This window comes from Periophthalmus magnuspinnatus, chromosome 4 (assembly GCF_009829125.3).
Source record: "Periophthalmus magnuspinnatus isolate fPerMag1 chromosome 4, fPerMag1.2.pri, whole genome shotgun sequence".
Classification (NCBI taxonomy): Eukaryota; Metazoa; Chordata; class Actinopteri; order Gobiiformes; family Gobiidae; genus Periophthalmus; species Periophthalmus magnuspinnatus.
The window spans coordinates 24,720,281-24,746,736 of record NC_047129.1 but is presented as its reverse complement, the minus strand read 5'-3'; the positions used below and the strand labels follow the sequence as shown (position 1 = coordinate 24,746,736).

Genomic DNA, 26,456 nt, shown 5'->3' with positions numbered 1-26,456 from the left:
AAAAATGCAATTTTACTCCTGGCTGTCAGAAGCTACTGCCCGAACTATGCATCTCTCACTGATTCTATTCAGTGCAGTAATCATCATTCAAGTAATTATGAACATGTAAGAAGTTCAATTGTGCTGTGCAGTATTATCTCATGAGGTTGTGCAAAGTACATCAAAATGCACTGTACAAATAAGAATTCATAATACATTTACAAATAAATATATGTTTAACATTTTTGTATTAGGTGGTAGATCTTTCAGACATAGCTCACAAACTGAAAAAGTCTGAGCACCCCTTTTAGACAAAGCAACTTCACGGAGCCAGGAAATGACATAGTACTAATGTGACAGATTAGACGTTTGTTGCTAGACCTGCCTTTTACACAAAGTAATATATTTAAGTTTAGTGATGGGACTTTCAGCTCCTTTGTGGGATCTAAATGTTTTGGATCCGTTCTCTTCAAAGACCTGTTCAAAAAACTGGCTCTTTTATTATTTATTTATATGAGATTAGCCAACTTGAGAACTTATTTTATCTACAAACTAATCACAGAAAGAAATGACCAAGGCTCAGACGTGTTTAAAAATGAAGTGAAAGTGGGTGTGTGTTTACCCTGTCAAATTATGCATGATCTAAACAAAACATTGCACTACAGTCATAAGAATTTTTAAAACTAACTATTTAATATGCTTTTTTGGTCGCAAAGCTCTCACTCATGTTGTCTGCTTGGTTTCTGTGCGGATTCTTAGGGTGGTTCAGGGTTAAACAGTGTAAAAATGCATTAAAATTTTGAAAGAAAAAGATTAGGCTCTTTTAAAAAATGAGATCCGGATCCAGTCGTTTACGTTAAGGAACCATTCAAAAGAGCCAACTTGTTCACGAACGTCACATCACTATTTAAGTTGTACTAAATAGATATGCCAGTGTAAAAGTTTGTGAATCTGAATTTCCATAACGGATTATTAACTATAATTGTCACTATATGTCATCTGCAGTTAGCCCTTGTTTTGACTGACAGCTGATCGCCGCGGGTTTCCTCTGCTTTATTCCCCAAACAGCTGCGTTGCCGACAGACACGCCGCAAAGAGTGACGAAGAACTAGCATACATTCACAGTGTTTACCATAATTACTTTATATGTAAGCTATATTACAGTTTACATTAGCGCTTAGGGCTGTTTTCGCTCCACTGGCGCAGATCGAGTGGAGTGAGTACACTGCGCTGCCTAAAGATATCTGTACTGTAAAATGATTAATATTTATGCAAACAAATCATGCGCTATTGCTGCAAGCTAAAATGCATATGCAAAATGAAAATACCTCGATGTGAAGTCAAATAAGGAATCTATTAGTGAGGATAGCAGCGTGAACGGTCAAGTGATGAATAAAATCTACAGACAATTCAGAAAACTGTCTTTTACTTTCTATGTTCTTCCTAATTCTTTTGGCACAAATTACATTTTGAAAAGTAATGCTATTTATAGTGTAAAATGCCATATGTATTACCTTGGGCTAATTATGTAACTGTAAACAAAGTCAAAAGCATAACAAAAATTATCACAACTTGTTTTTAGCAAACTGTTCAAAGAATCAAGGTTAGGGTTAATTTGTATCAAGTTTTAGTAACTTTTGCAGAGTTTGTCATCTACTTGTCTCCATGGTGATGTTAGTGATTTGCCTGGAAAGTTCTAAAGTACGGCACCAAACTCATCTATCTCCATGGGAACGGGTAATTTAACAAAACCAGGTCAATCCAAAGTCAGATACTTGGAGATGTGACACCTCACGCAGTAATAAATAATGTGCTTATAATAAATGACTTGTCCCAGCACCGGAGTATAAGTCGCACCAGCCATATGCATAATAATCAATAAAAATCATGTATTTCACATATAAATTCCATCTGAGTGTAAGTCACACCCTCGGCCAAACTATGAAAAAAAAGTGCGACTTATAGTCCGAAAAATATGGTAATTATAAAGCGTTTTTACTGTCCTGCCGTTAGCGTGCTCGTTGTTGTTAGCGTTACCATAAAGGGCAAAACTCCACCATGGCCAAGTTGTGAAAATAAACTCATCAGAAAGTGAGGAATAACTTTGGACCACTGCAAACTATTTAAAATGGAGTTCTGTTTTCACAATTTAAGTGAAAAACAGGTACAGCGAGATTTGGACTCCATTTTTGAATTATTTTGAATGAAGGGAACACTGACTGATTTTACCTGAATATTTTTAATAATAATAATAATAATGATAATGATAATAATAAAATATATTATTATCATTATTATTGTTGTTGTTATTATGTTTTTATTATTAATTTATTTTTTATTTATTCAATTTTTATATTCTGTATGAGTACTATTATTTATATTATTATTGTTCATTTAATTTAGTTATGCACTTATTTTCAGTATTGCATATTTCATCCTTGCTTCGTTGCTTATTTGCAATACCATTATTTCTATAATCGAATAATGATACAACTGTAAATCTCTTGTTAACTCCTGGAAATTGTTGAAATGTTGTATTGAATGTATGATGTGGGGGTATCTCTTTCTGGTCAGATGTACTAATACATTGTACTGGAACATTGTTTTGCAGGTACAGCGCCTTATATGAGCTACGGAGGAATGTTTCAGACAAAGAAGTAACATCTCCATGGAGAAAAGAAAACTTACATTCGTCTTTAGCCAAATGTTCTTAATTTTACACTTTTTACTTACTCAACAAGTTCATAGTGTCCACAAACTCCACCAAGAGTCTTTTCTTCATCTACAAAGTCCAAAACATCACTACTCTCTCTACTGCTCACAATAGCAAAATACATGCTGGGTCTCTGTTCGGCTTCAGTCATCTGTCAAAATCCATAAACACTCCGAGTACATGAGGCCTGCCAAGTCTGAAAAATATCTGAAAAATATGAACTGGGTTGCAAGAAAAGACGTATTACCAGGAGAGGACGGAGTTATGACTAATAGAATAAAGCCACGTTTGGAGTTGAACAAATAAGGACACGTTTGAATCATACATGCAGTGAGTTGTAAGAAATGATGTGTTTTCAGGCCATAAAGTTCTAAAACAAACAAACTTTTCTTTGTTTTGTTTATTTAATAATGTTGTTTTTGCTGTTATCAATTATTTTGTTTGGGAAAAGCAAGAAGTTTTTGTTAGGCAGAGTACTTTACAATGGCAACTTGCGTAAAAAGTTTTGGGAGATTATGTCGGATTTCAAAATGTGTTAGAGGATAAATTATAAGGAATCAGACTTAAAGAAACAATATCTGAAGCCACAGCTGCCCTAAGGGTAACTGCCAAAGAAGTGGCTGCCAGTGTTTAGTGATGCCAATTGTACGAACATCACAAAGGTACTTAGGCAATATGAGTAAAGTTCATGATGATTTCAGTTTTGAATAATCCTGTGCTAACTTGCCTTGGAGGCTTGATTGCTCAGAAATGTTAGTTTTCTTTATTAAAAAAAAAAAATAAAATAAATAAATAAATATATCTCCAGGTACCTCCATATCTGTGTTCACAATTGTCTGATAGATATTTTTTCAGCAATAAAAACATGCTACTAAAAATCTGCTACATGGTTCAATGAGGTTCATCTGGTTGTCTGATAATACAGTTGAAAAAAAAAATCATAACTCTTCTGTTTCTAAATATTATAATTTGTTTTGTTTTTTTCAGAGCATTTAGAACTACCCTTGACACATTAATATGAGCAAATACAGCACCGAGGAACCAACCCTCATTGTACAGTGGTACTTTCAGTCACATGGGTCAAATTCACAAACACAGCGGTTACAGTCGACATTTTAATACCAGAGATGCCCCAAGTGTAAATGCCATTAAAGGAATAATAAGTGGTTTTCAAAGACAGGGGGCAGTATGTGATCTCCCGAGACATGACTAGCCCAGATTTCTTCCTGTGGGGAGATCTTAAAGAAAAGGTGTTTGTGAATAAACCTCAGACAATAAACAACTTAAAACGTAATATCGAGGATCAAATAAGAGCCATAAGCCCCAAAATGCTTTCAAATGTTATGCAAAGTGTGTTGGATCGGACTATTCAGTGCGAAACTAAAAATGGTGGACACTTAAAAAAACATCATTATAAAAAAATGTGGTCATTTTTACTTCCCCTAATTTAAGTAGTGATAAGTTCAAGTGTAAGTGAACAATTATAACCGTATATATTGCCAAAAATCTCGGAAGGTTCAGTTTAACCTACTGCTAAAATTTGGTGAGTATAACTTAAGAATTATAGGAGCTATTGAAGATTTAAAAGTGTCAGTGACTTTTGGGCCACCCAGTATATATGTTTTTTAATAGACACTTTTTTGTCGGACCAAGTATTAGTTTGTTTTTTGACCATTGTAAAAGAGAGAACCACATTATGAGCTGACACGGAGCAAACATCACCTGGACAGAGGACCACAAACATCGTCGCTGGATTAATGTGGCAATCGAAATATAGAAACATGCCCATATGGCTTTAAACCGGGATGAAGGGGCTTTTTTACTCTCACACACGGGATACTGTGCTGAAGAAGTCGGACTCGAGATGTCGCTGTTGTTTTGCCTCCAGCGGTAGAAAAACATCACCAAAACTTGTTTAAATGAGCTGACCGGTCACGTCACGGCAATATCAATATCCACTCTTACAATGAAAACCATAATGAAGGGGCGGAGCTTATCACTTCTGTAGCTTGGAACAGGAAGTTAATGGACTTACTCCGTCTTTCTTTGATCAATATACAATTAAAATGTAAATAATGGACTCTGTATTATCTAGTTTAAATCAAAATACCCAAAATATGTAAATAAATAAAAACTAAACAAACATAATACGGTCAAATGTGTTGCCCAAGGACACAACTGCTGTAAGAAGAAGCACAACTATCACACCAATATCCCCCAGGCCACTCTCACAAGATGGTAAATATATGCGCAGACAAGTGCTAAGGTTAGACCTGTCACACAGAAGGCCAAGAGGAAGATTTATGGATGCGGTGATACGGGATACAAAGTTTGATGGTTTGTGAGCAGAGGATTCAGAGGATACGGAGGACAGGGTTATGCCAGGGCAAATGGCACCAGCCAACTGAAAAAAAAAAAAAAAATGGATGATTGAAATGCTAATGAATTGTTTGCTAAAGCTGCGAGCTATATGGAAAAGCTGTCATGAAATTGCTTTTTTTGCACATTGCTAGGTCAAGTAAAGAACATCTAATTTGGGAATTCATTGACTTAGAAGTAACATAATCTAGTGTGTCCCGTCTGCAAATCAAATCTTTTTAAAGAAGACTTATTGCTCTTTTGTCTGCTAATTGTAGGAAATATTTTGGTATTGCCCAATTTAGGTATTAGGACCATTATCGTAGACGTAATCGTGACTCAGTGCCATTGTCAGCCCCAGATATAATTGATTAAGATATAATTTTAAACAAGCAAAACCGGAGAACGAAGTACAAAGCGGTGGGCGTTTATCGTTGGCGGTGAAAATGGGGGTTGATCGGAGCAACGGCGTCTTGAATACAGGAGTATATATAACCTCAAACATGTCTGAATCACTCTAAATACAACGTTGAGTGGGTAAATGAGAAAATGAAACAATTATAACATGATATATTTGCATAATATGTCTTCTTTAATTTTAGTCGTTAATCTCGTCTGCGTTGGATCATCTGTTTCCCGAATAATATTACTGATCTCCAAGCTGAAAATCTCCAGGAATACAATTTGGGGCAGCAATTTCCTAATACAAGACTCAAAAGGAAATGAAACGGATGTATTCAATTTGATGTGAGTCTAGTTAAACTCCCGGACTCTCAAAGAAAACCGATGCATTTCTTTAAAACACAAAAAAAAGTTTAATTTCACACTAGGCTAGTTCTGATTCGTCGGGTGTACTTGGAGGGCTGCGTTGGAGATTGCAGTCTTCAGGTGTGTCTGGGCTCACCTCTTTGAGACCTTCAGTAGAATATAAAGCACCAGTGTGTAACATTAGCATAATGGTTGGAAGACTGTATTTTTCATGTGCTCCGTGTCAGGTACAGAATAGTAAGTGATTTCTTTTCTTTTCATGCACGTGCGGTAAACAGTAAGGGCTTGTGTAGAATGTTGAATCCATAAAATGACTGAAATTCTTTGATGCAGGTTTTAGCCTATAGGATTTGGTGTAGCTTGCAGTGGATTGAAGAAAATGTTGTAAAGATAGACGTTTCAACTGCAACTGTAATTTTCATTCTGAAGGAACTGGCAAGGGTTTCCAGATTTTCACAGAGCAACACGTGACCAGGCCATTGAAAAAAAAAAAAAGCCCAAAACAAGTGACCCATAAGTAATGTTTTAAACTTTGTGTGTTGCTTAACGGTTGCTAATGAGCTGCGCATAGTATTGTCATGATCCCTGTCTGTCCTGCCTTGTTTGTTGTCCTTTCTCCTCCCTCACGTGTCTGAGCCTGGAGCTGGGCGGAGATCTTGGCTCCTCCCGTGCGCACCTGGAAGCAATCACAATCAGCTGCACCTGCGGTGGATAAGAGGAGCCAGGACCCGACACTCGGCGCCGGATCGTCCGCGTGTTCACATCCCGCTCCTTGGACCAGCTCAGCTCCCCCGTCTTCGACCCTGTTTCCCTGTACCGGTAATGTTCTCCCCGTCTCTGACTCAGCTACTCACGCTTTCCCCTCGGACCACGGCTAACTCCTCGCTCCCGACACACCGTCTGATTTGCCTTTTTGCATCTTTGTAAATAAACACTGTTAAAACTTCCCTGAGTTCTGTCTTTTTGGTCCCGTTAAGACAAGTATATATATTTAACATAAAAAAAATGTTGGTCAACTGTTAGCAGCTTGTATTTCTATGTGTATTTCAGTCTTTTGTGGCTCTATTATTGTGAAACCGTCCTGAAAGAAGGTCTAAAGATCACCCCTGTGACATAAAAGTGCCGAACAGGAAGAAGCCCCCATAAAAAAAAAATAAAAATAAAAAAAAAACATTTGCAAGCCCAAAGTCGGTATAAAGAAGAGGACTGGGCAACTCTGGAACTGGCCTGAGAAGCTAGATTTGATACTGCCCTGAGCTGGATTAGTCCTGCCCTAAGTGAGGAGAACATGAAATTGCTCTGCCTTTGTTTTCCTGTGAGCCTCATTGTGGCTTGTCCTACCCTGTTGGTCTCTACTGGCCTCTACCTCGCGACTCTTTACTGGTTTTCTTATTAGGCCCACTGAGATTAAGAATCCAGCGGGGAAGGAGCCTATTGCACCTGTTTTGTGACAGAGGAAAACGAAGCACCCGGAGCAAAGCGAAACGACGCAAGGACGCGAGGAGAAAATGCATCAAGTCGAACCCAGGACCTTCTTCTTCTCTTCTTCTTTTTATGTTGCTTAAATGCAGTTGGCACCAGCTTGATGAGGTGCATTTACCAACCTCTACTGCTCCAAAGTGTGGACCAGAGACTAAATCCTATCTCCCAAATGTGTTTGTGATGAACGCAAGAAATGCTTTAGAATTGTGTATTTCTGTTGTATTCCTTTTCTTCTCAGTTCTTCCTTCAGGTGAGCTCTCTTTGTCATATTTACAGCAAACAAACAAATGCTAAATTGTCTCCTCCCCTTGGCATCCAGGACATTCTTGCTATGAGCTGAACGCTTTACCGACCGCACCGTCCCGCAGTCCCAGTATTGTCGTGAGCTCTGTCAGCGTCTCCCTCACAGCTGCTGAGTACCTGATTTCCACTTGACTAAGGCTTGAAAAGACAGAAGTTGTAAACAGAAGGTAGCTTAAACCGTAACACGCAATTTCTGCTCAAAGAAGAGTTTTCTTTTTTAACCAAAATTACCTCCTTCACACCTCTTTCAAACTGTCTCTTCTTCCTGCTCAAAATGTGCACCTCACGGTCTTCAAAGGCTTTAAAATGAAGGTGGACAGCGACTGTAGCAACACAGAATACAGTCGTACTCAGATTTTTCCCATGTATTCGAGGAAAATGTGTCTTCCTCAGTTCCTCAGTACAGATATATTGCATAAGCAGCTCTTGGGGTCAAAATATATCTCTTGCGATGTGTCTGCATCTAATTATGAAACGTTTTATTGTCCGAGAATCGGGATGTGCTGCTAGAATACTAATCGTTGCCAACCTAAATGTCACGGTAAATTCCTCTCTGGTCCTTGAAAGATGTGAAACGCTTATAATCTCATCACAGGGAATAATTAGGATGTTTGGAATGGATAAGGAAAGTAAGGAATAACTTTGGACCACTGCAAATAGTTGAAATAGTTCTGTTTTTCACGTTTGAAGACTGCAAAAATCAGTCCGCTTCGAATATCCGGGATGAGACAAGGTGCCAAACTGAGAGTATGGTAAATGGACAGTGCTTTTCACACCACGCTTCAACAGGTTCATGAGAAGCTAGTGGCTGTTAGCGTGGTCCCGTTAGCGTGGTCTGGCCTAGCATACGTCCACACCTCTTGCGCCGTGTGAGAGTGAGGCCGGGGTGGTTTAGCAGCTTCTCACCCTCTGCTGCTGATGGAGGTGTGCGCGGATGAACTTTATCATACACTTCGTTAATTCTGAAAGGACACTGGACTATCTGTCAAAGTGGGTGCAAACTTTGAGGCGTCCAGATGGGCCTGTCGTGGCAACAAATGAAATAACACACAGGATTAAAAGTACGTTAGTGATTTGACTTTGTCATTTGTATCCGTGCGTCACAGAAATCAACAATTGACTGGCAAATGGTCGTTTTTATATAGCGCTTTTTCACCTTCAAAGCACTCAAACTGCTTTATATCAAGAAACCACTCACTCCGTCACAAGCACGCAGACACTGGGGACAAGGTGCGTTAAATGTCTTGTCCAAGGACTCAACAACGGTATTCATCTATGGGAGCCGGAATCTCACCGCCAACCTGTAGATCTGACCGCTCAACCAATGATATTCATGTTGAGAACGGGATTCGAACCTCCAACTTTCAGATCGGTGGGCAAAGGCTCTACCAACTGTGCTACTGTCGATTAATACTGAAATTATTCCATCAGCTGTCATGTATTGAACAATAAATCGATAAAATAGTTATTGTGACAGGTCCAGATTAAACTGTGACCAAAAAAAAAAAAGCAAAATTGCAAACGTTTTGGGTCATGAGTGAAATCATTATAATTTAAATACATTTTTTATGTTTTATCAAAAATTAACCAGACAGTAGAGCAGACATTTATAATTTATTCGTGAAATTTTATGATTCATTTTTCAAAGCAACTATAGATTTGACATCAGTGGGTTTGAGCATAGACTCAAGAGCATAGTCAAATGGGTTTAGTCAAATGGTTACGCATCGAGGCTAATGGGAGTGACTTCAGGGAAAGGAGGCTCCTGATTTGTCTGTTATTAATGTTTATGTCTTGATTTACAGACATAATAGCAAAATAAAAGCTTCTGGATCACATAGAATGGGTTAATTGACAGCAGCAGTAAGGAAGAGAGGGGCGACAGTTTTCCAAAGTAAAGTGAATTGGATCCAGAAGGAGTTGATGGAGCCGGAAGTGCGCCCACGTTCACTTCCTATTTGGAGCGTGGCGGCTAGCAGGTTAGCTATGTCCATTTATATACGTATACAGTCTATAGTTTTGAGGGGCAAATGGGGGAGCCATAGCACAAGTCATTTCTGTGTTAAGTAACGTTTTTTGTAATAGTTTGGGCTGATAATAAATTCAAATGTCATTCATTTCACAGCCCTACGTTTTTGCTTTGACACATAGACCTGTTAAGCAGTACAATTTAAAATAAGGTGTTTTTTTTTTGTTTTTTTTTTATTTCCTCCATACCATATTTGCCATGAAAAGTGAGTTATACAATACACCAGAAGAGAGCGCAAAGCTTGCATCAGCTACCTAACTGAAGAGTAATTATTAGATTAGAAACCAATAGCAAAGATGGTAAACTATGTAGCAGTGGAAATTTGAGCACAGAATTGGTCAAAACAACTCTGAGGAGATGTATTATGGACTTGCTGATATAGATTAATGTTTTGATGTTTTGATGATAATAAAAAGATTATTAATAGCTACAAAAAAAAAAAACAAAAAAAAAAAAAAACCTCAATACAGTTAGAATAGGACCAGGTTAGCCTCTCACCTCTCCCTCAGCATGACGATCTTGGGCTGGCTGCGGCACCTCTTGCTCAGTGTGAAGAGCTTGTGAACGATGCGACGTGCCTTGATCAAGAGCTGCTGGGTGTTGACCTCCAGCTGCCGGTAGCGCTGGTGCACGGCTGCGTCTGACTTCCAGAAGAACTGAATGGCCGACGTGTTGAGGGCGTAGAACGTGGGCAGCTTACGCACGAAGTTTTGGAACTCCTCTGGAAGACACATGGAAGAGACAAGGAAGAAAGGTGAGAATGTTTTTTGCATTAATAGTGCAGTATTTCTCATAGTAAGAATACATGATTTTATTTTATTTTTTGTGGAAAAAAAAATCCTTTTTATATTTAAATATATACAAGATGTAAGTGTGGTTGTCACATCTGTCGCAAAATGTTTATCCACAGCTTTCAGTATGATGAAGAATTAGGACTGCTGCCGTAGCAATGAACAAAAAAACAATCCTTTTTGAATGGTGAAATGTCCTCAAAATGTGACATTTAACAGGAAAGCAAAGAACAGATTGATGTTAACACTTTGCTACTAATCCAACAACAAAAAAGGGAAGTTTTTAATCATGAATCACATATAATGTTAAAGGTCAGATCTGTGAATACATGTCATAAAACACATACAAAATAGGTAAGGTAATACTGTGGAACATTTCAGCCAAAGCAATAACATCTCTATAGAAACAACCAAGTGATAGACCCCCCCATCAGAAAAATGACATAATGCTCCTTGCACTGTCATTTTATGTTGGCTTTGTGACTAGCGTGTCTTGCTAGTATAGAGCAGTGCCACTCAAACTGTGGTCCATGGTTTGCCAGCGCCCCCTAGTGGGATGTTTTATTTCAGTGTTCTTCAAATTTCCACTTGTAGATTTTCTGTTAAACCTACACTTACAGAATGGAAATAAATCGTAAGTTTAGCTCTATCTATTTCATTTGTCCAACACTAACGAGCAGGGCGCTTAGCTGCCCGGCATTCGTAAATTCACTGCACATCGATAGCGGAGGCCCGGCTTTGTGCCTCATCTAGCTTCTGATTTGCATTTGACTGAAACACTTAACGTCCTGTTTAATACACACGGGAGTCCGAGTATAACATGAAAACAAACTGTGAATCTATGCAAACAGAGAACTTTCCCTTAAAAGACACGTGCGTGCAACGAGAAAACTACCACTTTTTTGCAGCAGCGCTCGTCTGTGTCTGGACACACAGGAGGGCTCTATGGCAGGGCTGGGGTATGTGCACCGCAGAGACCTCACACTTGCAGCGCCACAGCACGTGCACACACACACACAGACATACGACAGAACAGGGAGACAGTCACGGACATGCAAATCAAGGAGAGAGGAGCAGGACGAGACAGATGAGGAGGAGGAGTGTCATGGCGTCTCCTACTGCTCTTGGTTCTGTTTTTATCCTTAAATTAGAAGCCTTTCTTGCTGTTGTTGGCCAAGTTGGGCAGACTTTGTCGATGTCAAACCTCTCCCAAGTGCGTTACCATGGAGCTTCTCTCACTCACACAGGGAAGATGCTAAACTGATAGGCTTAAGTCAGGTTTTGTAAAGTACTTTGAATATTTGTAATAATAATCATAAAACAAATCTATTATAGTGCTGCATAGTCATTTTTATTTTGGTCTCAGTAATTAAACATGAATAGATGTAATATTAATTAAATTTTTTGTTGGAGGTGTGGGGGGCGTTTGCACGATTGATGGACCTCACCTCAGTGCTCAGAAAAAGTTTGAGCAACACTGGTCTAGAGAATTTATTTTTTATTACCTTTTTTCAACACTTCAAATTACTGCTGAATATTATAACTAAAATTTTGCAGAGTGCTAAGACCAATCCTCACTTGATGTTTGCTATGTGTCGAAGCGTGTTCAATTCTTTCTTTTTTTAAATTTTTCCTTTTTTTTTTTTTTTTTTTTTTTTTTGTGAAGCGTGAAGCTCTTCCCAATAAAGCTGTTAGATTTGTCTAATGCAAAATGAAAGCCCAGTTTATTAGTTTGAGCTCAGATAACTCCCCTCGGGCTTTGTGTATTATGAGTTATAAAAAGTCAATCCTCCTCTTCTCCTCCGGCTCTTTTCTCTGTAATCTTTTTATTATCAGCACCGATTGGTATTAAATCAGATTCTGCACACAAGTTTACACAGCAACAAATCCAAGTCAGATAGATAGTGTGGGGTAAAGTTTGTGAATGTTTATCATAGGAAGACAGGAAAGCAATAGTGAGATATTTTATTTGTATAGGGCACTAGCAGCTCAGTTAGCCAAGTTTGCAGTTACGAGATCCAGAATACACACTTCTCCAATACTTTACAAAGATGTGAGTGATTGACAGGTGGGTGAGCCAATCAGGGACACACTGGTCTGTCTGTATCATAACAAATATGGCTGCTTATGAGGGAAAATGGAAGGAAATGATATCACATGGGACGGAAAAAACATTGAGGTTTTCTGCAGAATCAGTGACGTACTGAACTCTTACTCTGAGGTGAGAGAAGAGTGATTTTGTGCATAAATGATGGGTGACCAATGAGCTTGTTCATTTCACATAGGACACTTAAGTAAATAAATCTGACTGCATGATCACGGTTTGTTCTGGTTTGAGACGTGGCAGAGGGCGTGGGGACGAGACTGATATCAATCTGTGTAAAAAATACTGAGATATTAGTCTGGACTTGCCAGGAAATAAAGGTTCACATATTGTTAGGGAAACAAATTTATCAAGAATAAAAGCAAATGACTGAAAAGAACCCGTTTGTTGTAAGAATGTTTTACTTTTCCAGATGGAGGGTCTGCCACTTACTTGTCTCCATGGAGATCTTATTGGAATGTCCCAGAGTATGACATTTAACTTGGATCTACTTATATTACATTCATCCAAATGCATGTGTTTAATTGTCACAAATCTGAATGCACTGTGATGTAATCTGCTTGACTACATGGAGATAGATAATTTTAATGCTATACAGTGGAGAATTTTGGGCAAAGGACATGTCAAAGGAAAGAAGCAGGTGAAAAGTTACATAGTGTAGCTTTATATTGTTATTGTGTTGTTGGCTAAGATTAAGATGACCAGACATGCTTATTTACCCAGAACAGTCCCCCTTTTGAGCCTGTGGTCTCTGTCCCCCGCAGACTTATCCAGAACCATTGATTTGTCCCAGTTTTATACAAGAAATGTCCCAGGTGTCCCTGTTTTTGACCAATTTGATACTCGCCCATGGTAAAGAGAGGAATATATGGACGTTTGTTTAACCAAAATACAGAAAAACATGCTTGAAAATGACCAGAACACAAAGAAAATGTTCTCAGTTTTTTCTCAGAGATTATAAACTAAGTCATGAATAGGCTGAGTGTATCATAATATTCTTAATCACAAGCTGTAGTTTCAAAAAGCAGTGCTAAAATAACAATAAAACTGTAAAATAATATCAAAAATCGTGGTTCTAAAAATGTGAACTGGACCATGCAATTCTTTTCTAAATCATGTAAAAATTCTCATCTCGTCTTGTCTGTAGAAACTGTGTCTCGTCCCACCCCTAATAAATATGCACTGACACTGGTTTTAGAGCAAAGTAAAGTTCTCAAAGGGCAGAAGCAGCACTAGTTTTTGTCTACATTTTAATACAGTAATTAGGCTTAACGTTTTCTGACACTTTTGGCATTAGCACAAAGGTCACTGTGGAGAACTTCACATCTAATTAAAACTGTTCACCCTCCTCTTCGATTGGTGTTAGAACGGCTGTAGTTTGTTTTGGATGATGATTTGAACAAAGTAATTCAACATAAAAAATAATAATAATAAAAAATAAGTTACTAAAGCAGTACGCGTCATCCTCACCATCCCTTGCGATCGTGAAATACATGCCGCTGTGAAAATCCTGCCTCAATCATTATTTTTCTTCTATAAGGGAAAAAGTCATGTGACTTTGTCCATCACAAATAAGCCCCCTGTGATTTTGTTCACAAGTCCACGACTTATATAAATTTCTAAAAAAAAAAAACTTCAGGGAGAATTAGAGAGCTATTTTGTTTGATGGAGCCTTGATTTGCATATCACGACATTGAGCTCAGAAATTTGCAAACTCCTTCTATTGGCTCTTTCCAATAAAAAATGTGTCTAAGAGAATTAAAAAAATATATATATTCTCTGTAAAAAAAATAAAAATGCAATTTTGTTGAAAAATCACCATGGCTACACCCAAAGTCATATTCAATGTGCAATTGATAATCTTGAATTGCACATGGGTTTAGTGTTTTTAGGGCAAATTTGAAGTGTTTGTGATGAAAACTGTGCGAGGAGATGTCGTAAGTACAACAGTGTGCAGTGTTGTCATTCCTGGGTTTGATTCAATATGGCCGACTTTCTGTACAGTTTAGGGCAGGGCCATAATATAATCTTTTAATTTTTTTGTAATTTAAAATTTTACATGGATTCTATTCCGGGTCAGGCTCCCATGGCCCCATGAAAATCAGAGTTTGAGGTGGCGCTACTGAGTCGTCTTTTATTATTTTTTCTTGAGGTCTTCACTCAAAATGAAAGCTCGCTGAGTTCTAATTTACTTTACCAGTCTCTAGCCTGTCTGCGCTTGTTTATTACTTGATTTTTGCCATTTTCCAGGCTCCGGATGCAGTTTTAATTAGTCCCTCGCCGGGACGTTGTCCTCAGTTCGGGCCTAATTAATTACTAAAGGTGAAAAAATAAAGATTTGCCAAAATGTGTCAAATATGGATAGAGGTGCTCGGATAAGGAAAAATACATTATGCAGACATTATGATGCAGAGCTTTCTATAACATTCCCTCATCAAAAACATGTCTGTAGAGGTTGTTTATGTCATCCATGCATGTTTCAGTAATTTTGTGATCTCTCTTGGGTAATTGGGCACCCTGCTTGTGGTCAGCTGTACGAGGCTGTACAAGGCTCAGCCCACAAGCCTACATCACCTATGTCTGCACAGCAATTTTCCATGAATATATTAAATCATGACATAAAACAATACACTACAACTTCACAAACCAGATGCAATGTGCAGAAGTTTAGTGAAATGCGTTCTGCTTATGTTGTGATAGCGCTCTGAAGGAGGAGTGATGGAGAGCGAAGGGAGTGGAGAATCAGAACATCAAAAACAAAAATAAAACTAAAATTAATATATGAATACACCATAGAAGTGTAATGTCCCTCTAGAAAAAAAAAAGGGTAATTTATGGAGACAAGTACAGATTTATGCAAGTAAAACAGAATATAAATGATTATTGAATAAATCCAAATCCATAAAATAACACATTAATATGAACAAAAACAAGTAAAAGAAAAAACAAACAAACACAAGGCCAAAAAACAAAAAAAACAAAAAAAACAACAACAAAAGAAATAATTAAAAACCCAAATTTGCTGTGATATAAATTCACATGAGCAGTTGACAGACAGTTTATTTTGGGGCGCGTGGATGTTGGCAGAGCTTGTGTGGCTTCAGAACAGGAAGTGTCCGCACTGATCTGGTTATAGCCACTCAAGCTAACTCCGTGAGCGGCATTTGGCTAATGCGCTAGGACCAAATTGGGCAGTCACTTTGCATTTGGTTTTTTCTCTAAGCTCCAAAGCACAAGTGATACTACTCCACACGGACGCTAATCGGAAAGGGCACCGCTAAACACAGAGCTACACTGTTTTTATACAGTGTTAATGGAAAACACACACACAAGAGCTAGTTCTGGCGCGTTGTTGTCTTAATTTAATTCGATTATCCACCAAAAATAAACCTTCTGTTTTGTTGCCATGGAAATGTAGTTCCTTTGGCTATAATATTCCGTAATATGGTATCTGCATAGAGACTGTTCTGAGGTATGGTTTTAACTTTCTATTTCCACAGAATCGTGCCCCCTCCAACAAGTTAGAAAAGTACATATTTTACTTTAATGCTAATTGTGACTGATTAGGTAATAAATAAATTAATACAAAACAAACATATATATTAACGCAGGTTTTCGATTGTGCTACTTAAGTAAAAGTACAGATAATGGAGCAACAAAATACTCAAGTAAAAGTAAAAGATCACATGAAAAAAATCTACCGTTTAAAAAATGAACTTAAAGTGTAAAAAATTAAACTATTTTACACAGAGTTACCAGTTGTCATCGGCCCAGAAAGTCTTATTATGTTTGAGTTTTTTTATTTATACACATTTTTTCTGCAGTTACTTGAGAGATAAGTATGTGAAATAAGCTACTGGATCTGTTTTGTCTTATTTTATTTTAACGGAAATAAATGCCATTTTCTGTCTCTGCACTGGTATCGGTTGATTTCGTGTAACGGCAGACACTTAAAGCCATTGTATCGGCATCAGAACTAAAACGGACTTGACCTGACGACATCCGCTTCCCGTTTCCATGGAGATAGATACATTTAACGCCATACTGCGGAATATTCTGAGCAAAGCAATAGCATCTCCATACAGACAAGCAGGCGACGGACCCACTAGAAAAGTTACGGCTTTAATAAATGGCTTACATTTACTTACTAGCTAGCAGTTTTCCAATTTTAGCGTGCAACTTTCCGCGCAAAAAAACTAAAAAAATACTAATAATTTTGTTTATGACACTTTGGAAATCCTCAAAGCAACGCTTACTCATCATCGCTCCAACACCGTTCAATAACAATATGAACATAACGATGATTAGCATGGGAAATCGCTATCAGGGTATCAGCGATGAGCACACGTACGCTAACTGCTAATTAGCGTTCCTCATCTCGCTAACGTAGCATCAGATTGGAAATGCAATGGGAGTCAATGTCCTCCCTGGCGATTATTTGAGGTGTGCTACACGCTAGGCGCAAATTAAAGCAGGTTATTAAACGGGTTGTAATAGTTTTAGGAGAGGGGAGGGGCGGGTTTGTTTACACGACTGAATGAGACATTTCTCCCAGGTTAATTAATTAAAAGGTGTCGCCGTTCCGAGGTGACGAGGGCGGCTCTGATCGCAATCGGTTGGTAATTAAAAGTGAAACCGCAGATGGTTTTTGAATGAAACTGAATTTGCGTTTGTAAAAAGGGAGATTCATCGGGGAATAGAAAGAGGATGTTATGAATGGTACATAAATTAAAATGTAATGATAGCAGTTTTTTATTTTATTTTAGATGTGATAATAATGCATAACGTGTAAACACTCCACTACATTTTTGAACAGATCTGAAAAGTAAATGTACCGTTTTATTATTGTCCGAGTTTTTTTTTTTTTGTTTTTTTTTTGTCAACTTCGTAATTTGAGCAAACAAAAATCTATAAATAAAACCAGCTAGAAAAAAAAAAAAAAAAAAAAAAAAAAAAACTAAACTAAACAAAAAAACAAAAATAAAAAAAAATAAAAAAAAAAGATAAAAAATTCAGGACAAATCTGCATCAAAATCGCAACATTTGAAGCGTTACATCTCAAAATCAGCGCAAAAAACTTTTCTTCTTACTCTTAAAGTGCATTATTAAACAAGCACTTTAATACTTTCACTTGAGTAGATTTTCTCATGTGATACTTTTACTTTTACTTGCCTCTTTTTTTTACTCCAGTATCAGTCCTTTTATAAGCAAAAGTGAATACTTCTTCCACCACTGGTCACCTTTCCCCTTTGCATTTTTATTTTATTTAGCCATTTTTTAAATCAGGAACACTCCCTATTTTTTAAAGGAGTCCTGGTCAAGACAGACGTGAAATTGGGGCAAAAATCTTTGAGGGAGCTACTGGGTGAATTGGCCGTTCTAGGGGAGGCTAGTGCCCCTTCAAACCCCCCCTTTGGCGCCGCACCTGCATCCAAATTAGAAGAATCTGGTAAAAACAGATACAAGTCATAGACCTCAATCCCAAACTAGCATTAATTTAAACAGTGAGTACTCTGCAAGAATCGATTGTTGAGTTTTCTCCCATGTTATAACGCTGTTCCCTCCATCAAAAACATGTCTGAACAGGTTTAGATGTCACCAGGGTCTTACACCACAGACGACACATACTGGTATCCAACTGCACTCTGGAAAGACGTGGTTGCCTAGAAACAAGGACATCATGGTTCCGAAGAATTTTGATGATAAAAAAAGAAATTTCAATATTGGGCTGTCAAAAATAATAAATCTCGGATGAATGTGACAATCTTGTTGCCGGGAAGTTTGGAGACCTGCAGCTAAAACAGTAGAAGCATTCAAAGTGGCACAATTCTGAAAGGAGGTGGTTTTGTGTCATTGGGCAAGACTGGAAATAGTATTGGTGCGAATTGACTTTTCTCTAACCCCAAAGCATCTGTGGCTTCTGGCTTTATCATATTACTAATTGTGGAATCTGCAAAATATCATAAGACCACTGAAATATGATTAGGAAAAACTAAAATTGCTAATCTATAATGTGTAATAATACAGAAGTACAGTCAGAAGTGCGTAGTACTTAGTTACTTTTGAGTACGTTTACTTGTCTAATTGAAAAAAAAAAAAAGTACTGTATTTTCCGGACTATAAGTTGCTCCTGAATATAAGTCGCACCAGCCAAAAAATGCATAATAATGTAGAAAAAAACATGTATAAGTCACATTTTTGGGGAAATTTATTTTACAAAATCCTGGACCAAGAACAGCCATTTTATCTTTAGAACAACAGGCTGAATAGCAGTACAGCAAACTAACATAACATATTTATATTTATTCAGCTACACGAAGTATACGCAGCAAACTGAATACTGGTATGTTAATGCAAGATATTAACAGTTAATCAGATAACTAAAACATAAAAAAACAAGCTAACAAGTTTACTCCGGATCTCACTCCAAATGACTATATCCATTGAATTCTTCATCCTCGGTGGAGGAAGTTCCGCTTTCTAATTCTGCGTGGTTGTCATCACACTCAGCAGAATACCATTTTCTTTTAGGGGCATTTTTGTTCAGTCTTTCTCAGATGTCTTTTAAATTATCATAATGTTGAAGTTTTAAATTTTCCATAGTCCAGGAGTAGTAGATACTGGTACACAAGCCTATAGTGGCCTCATGCAGTTGTCAGTGTGACAGTAACAACCATGTGAAATGATATACTCTGATGCGACTTATAGGAAAATGCAGTACTTCTTAGAGTAGTTTTCAGATGCTATATTTTTACTCCTACTTCAGTAATATATGTGACACTGCAACAATAATCTTACTTCAGTAAATTTGGGTTACTCTTCCTACTGTGAGTAAGTCTACAAGTGACAAAAGTGTTATGTTGATACTATGAATGATTTGAATATTTTTCCTGCACCGCTCCTTCAGATATGATTTAGTTTGTCTCATTTTAGTGTTTATCCTTTGGAAATACCAGCTTTTTTGCATTACTTGATGTTTTGTCCTTCCATTTAAATTGACTTATTATAATTAGATGTTACGTCCATGTTTTTTTTAGAATCTTTCGTATTATTAAGTAAAAGTACATTTGCTATTTTTGCCTGTGGTATACGCTTCTCTTCACATTCCCACACTTTACAGATGCTATAGTAAGAAACATCTCTGTGACCGAACAAGGGATTTGTCATCTCCACGACAACCAACTGTCCCGGTCCCTGGAAACCCAGCATCACCTGAGCTTTATTATTATCTTGTCATCGGCTACGTCCAAAGAGGCATCCGTTTTAAAAATAGAAACGCAACAGAGGTCTCAAATGTGCATGTACCAGGACTAAACCAGGACTGAACCAGGACTAAACCAGGACTGAACCAGGACTGAACCAGGACTGAACCAGGACTAAACCAGGGCTAAACCAGGACTGAACCAGGACTAAACCAGGACTGAACCAGGACTAAACCAGGGCTAAACCAGGACTGAACCAGGACTGAACCAGGACTGAACCAGGACTAAACCAGGACTAAACCAGGACTGAACCACAACTAAACTATGACTAAACCAGGACTGAACCAGGACTGAACCACAACTAAACCAGGGCTAAACCAGGACTAAACCAGGGCAAATTTTAGTATTTATGGGGAAAAAAAGTCAGGTTTGGAGTTTGGTTTAGGGGATTAATTAAGCAGCTGCTAAGCCTGAATCATTCTATTTAATCATTATGAATTAAGGCTTTGTTCATGCTTTATTAAGAGTATTAAAAGTGTATTTATTACGAAATGTTACCAAGTTTTCTTCGCAGTCCTCCGCCTGATCCGTATCAAGACTCTAACAGCTGAGATCTGCTGTTTTAAATTACCACATGGGCAGGCGAGTTAATGGCGTGAAGCTCGCCTTTATCTGACTCATTCGCCTTCTAACTCTCTAATTATTCCTTTATAAGAAATTAATGCAGCTTCTTTGTCCAACAGATGATTAAAGTTTTAAATGTGGCATTCAAAACCTATGTGGCATGTCTTACTATATGCTGACCACATTATAGCGTAGTGGCCAGCGGATTATGCAATTTTAATTTGACAGGATATTAAAATTGATATACAGTGGCCAATGGGTCCAAGTGGTATCTGATTTGAATATGCTTTTTTTTTTTTTTACCATGGAAATAGAAGATGCTAATAATACGTCAAAGAAAAACTGGATGAAGCATTATGAATTAAGAATTTTAAAACCTGATTCCAATTCAAAATGTCATGGATTACACGTATTTTTCTCTACACTTAAACGAACGGACATGTGTTTGTCCACTGAGCCGAGGGTTGTTGGTTCAAATCCCGCACTCGACATAAACATCACTGGTGGAGCGGGTAGATCCACCGACCCACAGGTTGGCGGCGCGATTCCAGCTCCCACAGATGAACGCTGTCGTTGTGTCCTTGTGCAAGACACTTAACTCACCTCGCCCCCAGTGTTTGTGTAGACTGGTGTGTGAGTGTGTGTGTGAATGGGTGAGTGGTTTCGTCAATGTTAAAAGAATTGAGTGCCTTAAATGCTAGATGACCATTTACCAAAAAAATAAATACATTTGCAAGTAAATAGAGTGATGTGGGCGGGGATAGAGGGTAGGTGAAAACTGATTTTTTTCTGAGCCTTCAAGTCACAAACACAAAACAATACAGTATTACTCAGGGATAAAGCTAAAGATGAATGGAAAATTTTAATGTGTTTGATTAACTGATGCAAATTTTGAGATATCCAGAAATAAAATATATCAAAAAGTTGAAGAAGATCGAGTTGAAGTTGAAGATCTGTTCTGCAAAATCAACTTTTCAGCGCTCTTAACCATGTTAGAGTTGTTTTTCCTTCTCATTTAGCCACCATATGCCACCAGCGTACGCCCACTTCTCTGTCCTTGCTTTGTTCTCCAATTTTATTTTCTTAATCAGTGATAAGCGTAGGATTCAGCAGCGTTGCAAAGTAATTCTGGTACAACTGGAAAAAAAGAAAACCCACTACTTGCTCGTGTGTTATTGTTTACATTGATGTCAGCTCCCATTGTGCACTGCAGTTTTCTAACGTGGAAGTCAGTGAACTTTTTTCTTTTAAGTCATTTTAGATGAATATTGTTATTTGAAATGTGCAAATTAAAACATAATGATCCATGGGTGTCATAGTTTATAGATATATAACAGACACAATCACTATATGCCCTGGGTCTTTTTAGGTGGCGTCACAAAAACATCACGACCCACCACTACGTCTAGAGCGAGTCACAGTCACGAGGCTTTTTTCACGTATAATAAAAAAAATGGATCTTGCTCCACTACAGATATATTGTATAAGCGGTTCTTGAGGTCAAAATAGGTCTGCTGCTATCTGCATTTAATTATACATTTTATTGTTCGCAAACTAAGAAGAATCCTTTTAGATGCTGCTTGTTGTTAGCTTTATTGTGTCCACTCTGGTCTCTGAGAGTTGTGAAAAGTGCTTATAAACTCATTGTGGTGAATAATTAGGATGCGCAGAACAACTCTCCACTGCAAAGCGTTTCAAATGAACAAGTTTTACATTTTTAAGACAGTAAAAATCTGATACAGCACCTTTAATATGTTTTATATTGCATACTAAATTTGCTTTTATTGTATTTCTGTAGATTTGAGAAAGCAATACAAGACCACAAAGTACCTGCTCATTTTTAATCACAATTATCTGACTGGCAAAAGATTGTTTCAAGTATGTATTGTTAGTACTAGCTATTCCAGTATGACACAGTGGCAGAGTAGTTAGCACTTTTGTCCCCGAGCGATCACGCAGATTTTAGGCTGAAAGGTAGTCTGACAACTTATTCACGCTGTAGTATTTTTAAATATTCTCTCAATGGCATCATATTGAGTAGGTTTGCGCTTCATTTGCATATAATTTACATATCGGTAAAACATGCAAATGCTCAACAAAGCCACTTGCAAATGACTAATAAGAGAGGCCAGGCTAATTTGCATAGAAGTGAATGTTTTACTATTATTCCATTTGAAATAAATATATCAAGGGAAACAAAAGAGCATAAGCATTCGCCTTACTATTAAATCACACTGGAGGTTTATACTGTGTTGGTGTTGTACCCTTGGGCAAGACAGTTACGCTTAATATATTTTTGTAATATGGATGATTGCAACAGGACGAAACACTAGGGATGAAAATAGAATCACTAAACTACTATTACCACTAAAATTACTACTACTTTTACTCCTACTACTGCCACCACCACAACTACAACTACTCTTTCTCGATGTACTATTACTACTACCACCACTATTATTTTTAGCACTACTGCCACTACTATCACTATGGATACTTCTAGTTTAAATGAGGGTATAGTTTTTTTGTTACACATGTCTGGCAATTGGCCTATTGTATTTTGTTAATGGTGTCTCATAAACTCTTTGACATTTTAATTTTTTTGTATGCAAGACTCAATCAAAGTACTACTATTACTACTACTACTATTACTGCTATTCTATTCTACTCTTCTGCTACTATTGCTACTACTAATTGTCCTACTGTCCTGACAAAAAAAATCTATACAGTTGTCCCTCACTATATCGCGGTGCACCTTTCGTGGTCTCGCTGTTTCATGGATTTTTTTTGGTGCAATTTTACTTGTTTTTATTTTTTTATTTTTACAGGAAATGAAGGTGCATTGTGTGCTGCATTCTGATTGGGTAAGGGACTTTAGATCACTGTCAATCTTGAAGGTTTGAACTTTGAGAGTGTTTAAACAAGAAAGAAATGTGAGAAAACGTTAACGTCTGTGTGAGAAAAGTGTGTAAAGTGTGTGGTGAGGGGTTTTACAGCTGCAAAACATATATAATAATTGTAAAAAATAAAGCTGACAACTTTACGGATTTTGCCTATTGCGGGTTATTTTTTAGAACGTAACCCCCGCGATAAACGAGGGACCACTGTATATCTATTCCACTGAACAAAGCACACTACACCACTTGATGAGTCATGCTAAAATATATAATAAAAACATGTTAAAGAAGACGTACTGTACTTGTGTCTGCTATATAGTTATAATCTATGACACTCGTGGATCATTATGTTATAATCTGCACATTTTAAATCGCCACATTCATCTAAAATGACCTAATAAAGAAACAAGTCCGCTGATTCCACATTAGAAAACTGCAGTGTCCAACGCGAGCTGACGTCACTGTAAACGTCATCACAACAAAGAGCCGTGCACCTGGATATCTGCAGATCACATAAGCGATTTTTTTACATTTGTACCAAAATGACTATGAATCCTACGCGTATTACCAATTAAGAAAATAAATCACTCCAAATACAACTTCAAGAGGGTAAATGAGAAGTGGAAACAACTCTAACGTGGTTAACAGCTCTGAAAGGTCGATTTTGCATAATAGGTCTGCTTTAAATAGTTCTTGTCACCAAAGGAAGGAATCCAAATGCACAGTCTCATAAATATGTATTGTATTTAGTGCTGCTGTGTAGATCTGTGTACTCCCTGTGCTTTGGGCTGGTTCCTTTGTAATTAAACGCAACATTATACCTCAGGGCACCTCGGTGTTTCTAGTACTACTGCTACTACTAATACTACTACTACAACAAATACTACTACTGCCACTACTAATACTACTACTACTACAACTACTACAACTGCCACTACTAATACTACTGCTACACCTACTAATACTACTCCTACTACTAAAACTACTACTACAAATATTACTACTACAATTACAACTACTAGTCCTACTGCTACTAATACTACTACTACTCCTACTACCGCCACTACTACTACTACAAATACTACTACTACTACAACTACTACTCCCACTACTACTAATACTGCTCCTCATACTACTTCTACTACTACAATTACAACTACTACTCATACTAATACCACTACTACTATTACCACCACTGCTACTAATACTACTACTACTCCTACTACCGCCACTACTACTACTACAAATACTACTACTACTACAACTACTACTCCCACTACTACTAATACTGCTCCTCATACTACTTCTACTACTACAATTACAACTACTACTCATACTAATACCACTACTACTATTACCACCACTGCTACGAATACTACTACTACTCCTACTACCGCCACTACTAATACTACTACTACAAATACTACTACAACTACTACTACTACTACTTCTCGTCCTACTACCACTACTATCACTACTACTACTATTACAGCTACTAAGACCACTACTACTAATACTAATACTACTCCTACTGCCGCCACTACTAATACTACTACAAATACTACTACTACTCCTACTCGAACTACTACTACCACTACTACAGCTACTAAGACTACTCCTACTACTATTACCACTACTACTGTTATTAATACTACTCCTACAACCTCTACTTCCATCCCTATTACTACTGCAGCAGCTACTATACTACTATAAAACATAAATCTAACTACCCCCTTCAAACAAGAACAAACCACACATATGACAAATCAATTAAGGAAATTATGAATTCCAATATACAAAAAAGTATTTTAAAATCTGAAACAGTACTTGGCATCCCAGTGGAGTCTATGTGACCCGGGGTCGCATAGAACCTAATTGAAAATCTCATGAATATGTAGTGTCTTCAGTGCATTGTGTCTATCCATGTACTGTGTGTAGTACTGCACTCCAGGCTTGTGATTTGTAATTAAACACTGTGCTGCAGCTCAGGGCGTGTCAGTGTTTAACTCACCACCAGCGGAGAGTCAATGGAGTCAGGCTCATGTGACAAAGTTATAGTAGTAGTTGATACATTGATTTTTTGTAGTAGTTGATGGATTGATTTGTATTATAGTGTCGTACACATTAGTGCGAGGGCCACATGGGCTCACAAGACGCTGTAAACTATTTCACAAATCACAGATGACTGCAGGCAGGAAATATTCACCTTAGATATATGGTGAGATACAAATCATGCAGGATATAAAACTTTTATCTCCTGCCCCAGGCTTTAGCAATGTAATGGACTAAAGGGAAAAATATATATATATATATATATCTTCATTATAAAGCCAACTCACAATTTTATAATCAGGCAACCAAAATACAACAGGGTTAGAAGACTGTACAACGGTGAATAAACTAAAGTAGTAGTGGAAGTCGTAGAAGTAATAGCAGTGGTTAATGGTTAGTACTCAATATGATGCCATTGATAGAATATTAAAAGGAGGTCTAATGTGATTATGTGGACACCATGCAGTTGAAACCAGAAGTTTAGATACACTAGGGAGGGACTGGTGCACTTCACAAAATAGATGGCATCATGAGGAAAGAACATTATTTGGAAATACTGAAGCAACATCTCAAGACACCAGCCAGGAAGTTAAAGCTTTGGCGCAGCAGGGTCTTCCAAATGAGAATCAGAATCCTTTTATTGCCATCGTTGGACAATGGACAATGAGCTGAAGCATACTGCCAAACTGGTTACAAAGTGGCATAAGGGTAACAAAGTCAATGTTTTTGCAATGGCCATCATAAAGCCCTGATCTCAATCCTATTGAAAATGTATGTGCAGACCTGAAAAGACATGTGCAACTTTGGCTAAGTTACATCAATTCTGTCAGGAGGAATGGGCCAACATTCTTGGTGACTATTATGAGACGTTTGTGAAAGGATATCCAAAACATTTGACCCATGTAATACAGTTTAAAGGCAATGATACCAAATATTAATGAAACGTATGCAAACTTCTGACTTTGAATAGAGTAATGAAAATTTGTCTTAAAAAAAAGACATTTAGCAAATAGAAATAATTTTGGTAATTCTAATTGACCTAAAACAGGAAAAGTTGAGTCTGAGTTCTTGTCAGATAGCAAGAAAAAAAAAAAAAGCAGGGGGGTCTGGGTATATTGGGAACAGTGTGATTGGCCCTAACAGTCAGAGGAATC

At 37.6% G+C, this 26,456-nt stretch overlaps 1 protein-coding gene across 1 annotated transcript in view; it reads right to left on the bottom strand.

The window, feature by feature from the left end:
- brinp3a.1 (bone morphogenetic protein/retinoic acid inducible neural-specific 3a, tandem duplicate 1) overlaps window positions 1-26,456 on the bottom strand; it is a 169,116-nt gene that overhangs the window by 7,756 nt on the left and 134,904 nt on the right. The window contains exon 6 of the mRNA XM_055221544.1: window positions 10,131-10,353. Within this exon, the coding sequence (XP_055077519.1) occupies window positions 10,131-10,353 (223 nt within the window). The remainder of the gene's footprint in view (window positions 1-10,130; window positions 10,354-26,456) is intronic.